This window comes from Petromyzon marinus (assembly GCF_048934315.1).
Source record: "Petromyzon marinus isolate PM22_M1 ecotype Great Lakes invasive population chromosome 67 unlocalized genomic scaffold, UKy_Petmar_22M1.pri1.0 chr67_unloc.6, whole genome shotgun sequence".
NCBI lineage: Eukaryota > Metazoa > Chordata > Hyperoartia > Petromyzontiformes > Petromyzontidae > Petromyzon > Petromyzon marinus.
In genome coordinates, this window is record NW_027422596.1 from 1,116,256 (window position 1) to 1,125,295 (window position 9,040).

A 9,040-nucleotide genomic window follows, 5' to 3' on the forward strand; every position below is an offset into this window, starting at 1 on the left:
GAAGTTTAACACGTGGTGGGATGAGAAGTTTAACACGTGGTGGGATGTGAAGTTTAACACGTGGTGGGATGAGAAGTTTAACACGTGGTGGGATGAGAAGTTTAACACGTGGTGGTGTGAGGAGTTTAACACGTGGTGGGATGAGAAGTTTAACACGTGGTGGTGTGAGAAGTTTAACACGTGGTGGGATGGAGAAGTTTAACACGTGGTGGGATGAGAAGTTTAACACGTGGTGGGATGAGAAGTTTAACACGTGGTGGGATGAGAAGTTTAAGACGTGGTGGGATGAGAAGTTTAACACGTGGTGGGATGAGAAGTTTAACACGTGGTGGGATGAGAAGTCTAACACGTGGTGGGATGAGAAGTTTAACACGTGGTGGGGTGAGAAGTTTAACACGTGGTGGGATGAGAAGTTTAACACGTGGTGGGGTGAGAAGTTTAACACGTGGTGGGATGGAGAAGTTTAACACGTGGTGGGATGAGAAGTTTAACACGTGGTGGGATGAGAAGTTTAACACTTGGTGGGATGTGAAGTTTAAGACGTGGTGGGATGAGAAGTTTAACACGTGGTGGGATGAGAAGTTTAACACGTGGTGGGATGAGAAGTCTAACACGTGGTGGGATGAGAAGTTTAACACGTGGTGGGGTGAGAAGTTTAACACGTGGTGGGATGAGAAGTTTAACACGTGGTGGGGTGAGAAGTTTAACACGTGGTGAGATGAGAAGTTTAACACGTGGTGGGATGAGAAGTCTAACACGTGGTGGGATGAGAAGTTTAACACGTGGTGGGATGAGAAGTCTAACACGTGGTGGGGTGAGAAGTTTAACACGTAGTGGGATGAGAAGTCTAACACGTGGTGGGATGAGAAGTTTAACACGTGGTGGGATGAGAAGTCTAACACGTGGTGGGGTGAGAAGTTTAACACGTAGTGGGATGAGAAGTCTAACACGTGGTGGGATGAGAAGTTTAACACGTGGTGGTGTGAGAAGTCTAACACGTGTTGGGATAAGAATTTTCACACGTAGTGGGATGAGAAGTCTAACACGTAGTGGGATGAGAAGTTTAACACGTGGTGGGGTGAGAAGTTTAACACGTAGTGGGATGAGAAGTCTAACACGTAGTCGGATGAGAAGTCTAACACGTGGTGAGGTGAGAAGTTTAACACGTGGTGGGATGAGAAGTTTAACACGTGGTGGGGTGAGAAGTTTAACACGTAGTGGGATGAGAAGTTTAACACGTGGTGGGATGAGAAGTTTAACACGTGTTGGGATGAGAAGTTTAACACGTGGTGGGATGAGAAGTTTAACACGTGGTGGGATGAGAAGTCTAACACGTGGTGGGGTGAGAAGTTTAACACGTGGTGGGATGAGAAGTTTAACACGTGGTGGGATGAGAAGTTTAACACGTGGTGGGATGAGAAGTTTAACACGTGGTGAGATGAGAAGTCTAACACGTGGTGAGATGAGAAGTTTAACACGTGCTGGGATGAGAAGTTTAACACGTGCTGGGATGAGAAGTTTAACACGTGGTGGGGATGAGAAGTTTAAGACGTGGTGGGATGAGAAGTCTAACACGTGGTGGGATGAGAAGTCTAACACGTGGTGGGATGAGAAGTCTAACACGTGGTGGGATGAGAAGTTTAACACGTGGTGGGGTGAGAAGTTTAACACGTGGTGGGATGAGAAGTCTAACACGTGGTGGGATGAGAAGTTCAACACGTGGTGGGATGAGAAGTCTAACACGTGGTGGGATGAGAAGTCTAACACGTGGTGGGATGAGAAGTTTAACACGTGGTGAGGTGAGAAGTTTAACACGTGGTGGGATGAGAAGATTAACACGTGGTGGTGTGAGAAGTTTAACACGTTGTGGGATGAGAAGTTTAACACGTGGTGGGATGAGAAGTTTAACACGTGGTGGGATGAGAAGTTTAACACGTGGTGGGATGAGAAGTTTAACACGTGGTGGGGTGAGAAGTTTAACACGTGGTGGGATGAGAAGTTTAACACGTGGTGGGATGAGAAGTTTAACACGTGGTGGGATGAGAAGTTTAACCCTTTGTGGGATGAGAAATTTAACACGTGGTGGGGTGAGAAGTTTAACACGTGGTGGGATGAGAAGTTTAACACGTGGTGGGATGAGAAGTCTAACACGTGGTGGGATGAGAAGTTTAACACGTGGTGGGATGAGAAGTCTAACACGTGGTGGGATGAGAAGTTTAACACGTGGTGGGATGAGAAGTTTAACACGTGGTGTGATGAGAAGTTTAACACGTGGTGGGATGAGAAGTTTAACACGTGGTGGGATGTGAAGTTTAACACGTGGTGGGATGAGAAGTTTAACACGTGGTGGGATGAGAAGTTTAACACGTGGTGGGGTGAGAAGTCTAACACGTGGTGGGATGAGAAGTTAACACGAGGTGGGATGAGAAGTTTAACACGTGGTGGGATGAGAAGTCTAACACGTCGTGGGATGAGAAGTTTAACACGTGGTGGGATGAGAAGTTTAACACGTGGTGGGGTGAGGAGTTTAACACGTGGTGGGATGAGAAGTTTAACACGTGGTGGGATGAGAAGTTTAAACACGTGGTAGGATGAGAAGTTTAACACGTGGTGGGATGAGAAGTTTAACACGTGGTGGGATGAGAAGTTTAACACGTGGTGGAATGAGAAGTTTAACACGTGGTGGGATGAGAAGTTTAACACGTGGTGGGATGAGAAGTTTAACACGTGGTGGGATGAGAAGTCTAACACGTGGTGAGGTGAGAAGTTTAACACGTGGTGGGATGAGAAGTCTAACACGTGGTGGGATGAGAAGTTTAACACGTGGTGGGATGAGAAGTCTAACACGTGGTGGGATGAGAAGTTTAACACTTGGTGGGATGAGAAGTTTAACACGTGGTGGGATGAGAAGTTTAACACGTGGTGGGATGGGAAGTTTAACACGTGGTGGGATGGGAAGTTTAACACGTGGTGGGATGAGAAGTTTAACACGTGGTGGGATGAGAAGTCTAACACGTGGTGGGATGAGAAGTTTAACACGTGGTGGGATGGGAAGTTTAACACGTGGTAGGCTTTCGTAACCAATATCATCCACAATAGAGTTTTTTGTTTTATTTATAAAATGAGAACGTTGGCCGAAAATGCAGCAGCGGGAATCGTTAGGGTCCGCGTCGAACCCACGACCTCCTGCAGACCAGGCGAGGTAGTTAACGTCTCCTAGTTAACGTGATGATGGTGATGATGATGAGAGAGACACAAACTCCACATATACAGCAGCAGGCATCGTCAGGGTCGGGATCGAACCCACGACCTCCTGCACACCAGTCGAGGTAGTTAACATCTCCTAGCCACCGTGATGATGATGAGAGAGACGCAGACTCCAAATATACAGCTTCAGACATCGTCAAGGTCGGGATCGAACCCACGACCTCCTGCACGCCAGGCGAGGTAGTTAACATCTCCTAGCCACCGTGATGATGATGAGATAGAGACACGCAAATTCCAAGTATACAGCAGCAGGCATCGTCAGGGTCGTGATCGAACCCACGACCTCCTGCACACCAGGCGAGGTAGTTAACATCTCCTAGCCACCGTGATGATGATGATGAGAGAGACGCAGACTCCAAATATACAGCTTCAGACATCGTCAGGGTCGTGATCGAACCCACGACCTCCTGTATACCAGGCGAGGTAGTCAACATCTCCTAGTCAACGTGATGATGATGATGAGTGAGAGACGCAGACTCCAAATATACAGCAGCAGGCATCGTCAGGGTCTGGATCGAACCCAGGACCTCCTGCACACCAGGCGAGGTAGTCAACATCTCATAGCCACCGTGGGCGTCAGGGTTGGGATCGAACCCACGACCTCCTGCACACCAGGCGAGGTAGTCAACATCTCATAGCCACCGTGATGATGATGATGAGAGAGACGCAGACTCCAAATATACAGCAGCAGCAGCAGGCGTCGTCATGGTCAGGATCGAACCCACGACCTCCTGTGTACCAGGCGAGGTAGTCAACATCTCGTAGCCACCGTGGCACGCCATGTACCTTGCCAGGGCTCTGTGGGGACATCGTCCTGGAAAGTCGCGTCTTTGTACCCCACGAACACGGCCTTGGTCTCCCAGCGTGCCCTGCGCGGAGCCAATCACAACGAGTTGGGGGGGGGGGGTAAAGTAGCAACACGGGGAACACGCGTGGGTCAACGTGGGTCAACGTGGGTCAACATGGGTCAACGTGGGTCAACATGGGTCAACGTGGGTCAACGTGGGTGGTAGTGATGGTGCGGTGGGGGGGGGAGAGATTGCTCGTAGCACGCGGTCATCATCATCGTCATCATTGTCGTCATCATCGTCATCATCATCATCATCGTCATCATTGTCGTCATCGTCGTCATCATCATCATCGTCATCATCATCATCATCATCGTAATTTTTGTCGTCGTCATCATCGTCTTAGTCGTCGTCATCATCGTCATCGTCATCATCATCATCGTCATCATCAGCATCGTCATCATCAGCATCGTCATTATCGTCATCATCATCGTCATCATCAGCATCGTCATCATCGTCATCGTCGTCATCGTCCTCATCGTCGTCGTCATCGTCATCATCACCGTCAACATCGTCGTAGTCGTCACCGTCACGAGACACGTCGTCATCACGATGACGTCACCGCCACATCGTCACGTCGTCATCACGATGACGTCACCGCCACGAGTCACGTCGTCGTCACGATGACGTCACCGCCACGAGTCACGTCGTCGTCACGATGACGTCGCGAGACACGTCGTCATCACGATGGCGTCACCGCCACGAGTCACGTCGTCGTCACGATGACGTCACCGCCACATCGTCACGTCGTCATCACGATGACGTCACCGCCACGATTCACGTCGTCGTCACGATGACGTCACGAGTCACGTCGTCGTCACGATGACGTCACGAGTCACGTCGTCTCACCCCCGCGTGCCGAAGTCCCAGGGCCTCTCTTCGGCCGCGAGGAAGTGTCGCCACGTCCTAGCGTGGCCCAGCGGGGCCACGGCCACCACCGCCACCACCACCGCCAACCACCACCTCCTCATGGTGGGGCTTCAACCACCACCAGCACCACCACCACCACCGTCACCACCGCCTACTGCGTAGAGCAGATTGGGGCCTAAAGGACAAATCGAGATGCAGTTCATGTTGATCATGGTGGTGATGGTGGTGGTGATGGTGGTGGTGGTGATGGTGGTGGTGATGGTGGTGGTGGTGGTGATGGTGGTGGTGATGGTGATGGTGGTGATGGTGGTGATGGTGGTGATGGTGGTGGTGATGGTGGTGATGGTGGTGGTGATGGTGATGGTGATGATGGTGATGGTGGTGGTGATGTTGTTGACGATGATACACTATACACTACACTATACACTACACTATACACTACTATACATGATTATATACTATACACTATACTATACACTACTATACACTACTATACATGATTATACACTACACTATACACTACTATACACTACACAATACACTACTATACACTACACTATACACTACACTATACACTACTATACACTACACTATACACTACACTATACACTACACTATACACTACTATACACTACACTATACACTATACTATACACTACACTATACATTACACTATACACTACACTATACACTACACTATACACTACTATACACTACACTATACACTACTATACACTACTATACACTACACTAAACACTACACTATACACTACACTATACACTGCTATAAACTACACTATACACTACTATACACTACACTATACATTACTATACACTACACTACACACTATACTATACACTATACACTACACTATACACTACTATACACTACACTATACACTACACTATACACTACTACACACTACTATACACTACACACTACACTATACACTACACTATACACTACACTATACACGACTATATACTATACACTACACTATACACTACACTATACACTACTATACACTACACTATACACTACACTATACACTACTATACACTACACTATACACTACACTATACACTACTATACAGTACACTATACACTACACTATACACTACTATACACTACACTATACACTACACTATACACTACTATACACTACACTACACACTACACTATACACTACACTATACACTATACTATACACGACTATATACTATACACTACACTATACACTACACTATACACTACACTATACACTACTATACACTACACTATACACTACACTATACACTACTATACATTACACTATACACTACACTATACACTACTATACAGTACACTATACACTACACTATACACTACTATATACTACACTATACACTACACTATACACTACTATACACTACACTATACACTACACACTATACATTACACTATACACTACACACTATACACTACACTATACACTACACTATTACACACTATACACTACACACTATACACTACACTACACACTACACTATACACTACACTATACACTATACTATACACGACTATATACTATACACTACACTATACACTACACTATACACTACTATACACTACACTATACACTACACTATACACTACTATACATTACACTATACACTACACTATACACTACACACTATACATTACACTATACACTACACACTATACACTACACTATACACTACACTATTACACACTATACACTACACACTATACACTACACTACACACTACACTATACACTACACTATACACTACACTATACACTACACTATACACTACACTATACACTGCTATACACTACACTATACACTATACAATACACTATACCCTACACTATACACTACACTACACTATACACTACACTATACACTACACTATACACTACACTATACACTACACTATACACTACTATACACTACACTATACACTACTATACACTACACTATACACTACACTATACCCTACACTATACACTACACTATACACTACACTATACACTACACTATACACTACACTATACACTACACTATACACTACACTATACACCACACTATACACTACACTATACACTACACTATACACCACACTATACACAACACTATACACTACTACACTATACACTACATTATACACTACATTATACACTACATTATACACTACACTATACACTACACTATACACTACTACAATATACACTACACTATACACTACACTATACACTACACTACACACTATACACTACACTATACAACACACTATACACTACACATTATACACTACACTATTCACTACACTATACACTACACTATACACTACACTATACACTACACTATACACTACACTATACACTACTATACACTACACTATACACTACACTATACACTACTATACACTACACTATACACTACACTATACACTACTATACACTACACTATACACTACTATACACTATACACTACACTATACACTACTATACACTATACACTACACTACACTATACACTACACTATACACTACACTATACACTACACTATACACTACACTATACACTACACTCTACACTACACTATACACTACTATACACTACACTATACACTACACTATTCACTACACTATACACTACTATACACTACACTATACACTACACTCTACACTACACTATACACTACACTCTACACTACACTATACACTACACTATACACTACACTATACACTACACTATACACTACACTCTACACTACATTATACACTACTATACACTACACTATACACTACACTATTCACTACACTATACACTACTATACACTACACTCTACACTACACTATACACTACACTATACACTACACTATACACTACACTATACACTACACTATACACTACACTACACACTACTATACACTACACTATACACTACACTATACACTACACTATACACTACACTATACACTACACTATACACTACACTATACACTACACTATACACTATACACTACACTATACACTACACTATACACTACACACTATACACTACACTATACACTATACACTACACTATACACTACACTATACACTGCACTATACACAACACTATACACTACACTATACACTACACTATACACTACACTATACACTACACTATACACTACTATACACTACACTATACACTACACTATACACTACTATACACTACACTATACACTATACACTACACTATACACTACACTATACACTACACTATACACTACTATACACTATACACTACACTATACACTACACTATACACTACACTATACACTACACTACACACTACTATACACAACACTATGCACTACACTATTCACTACACTATACACTACTATACACAACACTATGCACTACACTATACACTACACTATACACTACTATACACTACACTATACACTACACTATACACTACACTATACACTACACTATACACTACACTATACACTACACATCATCATTATCGCCGTGTGGCGCTGTCAAGTTGCGCTGCTGCTGCTGCATGTGGCCGTCTGGAACGCTCTCTCCCCTTCAGACGTTCGGACTACAGCGGGGAGCTGTGAAGCCACTTTTACATCATCATCGTCATCGTCATCATCGTCATCATCATCATCATCGTCATCATCATCATCGTCATCATCATCGTCATCATCATCATCGTCATCATCATCGTCATCATCATCGTCATCATCATCGTCTACATTGACGAACTCGTTTGTTTACAACAGCTGCTGCTCAAAGTTGTTGTTGTTGTGTTGAGTGTTGTTGTTGTTGTTGTGTTGTTGTTGTGTTGTTGTTGTGTTGTTGTTGTGTTGTTGTTGTTGTTGTGTTGTTGTTGTTGTGTTGAGTGTTGTTGTGTTGAGTGTTGTTGTTGTTGTTGTTGTGTTGAGTGTTGTTGTTGTTGTGTTGTTGTTGTTGTTGTTGTGTTGAGTGTTGTTGTGTTGAGTGTTGTTGTTGTTGTTGTTGTTGTGTTGAGTGTTGTTGTTGTTGTTGT

The 9,040-nt window shown here is 43.8% G+C and overlaps 1 protein-coding gene across 6 annotated transcripts in view; it reads right to left on the reverse strand.

Annotated features, from left to right (window-relative positions):
- Positions 1-9,040, reverse strand: part of LOC116957928 (venom prothrombin activator pseutarin-C non-catalytic subunit-like) — a 158,420-nt gene that overhangs the window by 119,475 nt on the left and 29,905 nt on the right. For all 6 annotated transcript variants that reach the window (XM_076058060.1, XM_076058058.1, XM_076058061.1 and 3 more), the window contains exons 2-3: positions 4,965-5,160; positions 4,054-4,136 (exon numbers count right to left, since the gene is read on the reverse strand). In XM_076058060.1, the coding sequence (XP_075914175.1) occupies positions 4,054-4,136; positions 4,965-5,086 (205 nt within the window). In that variant the 5' untranslated portion in view covers positions 5,087-5,160. The remainder of the gene's footprint in view (positions 1-4,053; positions 4,137-4,964; positions 5,161-9,040) is intronic.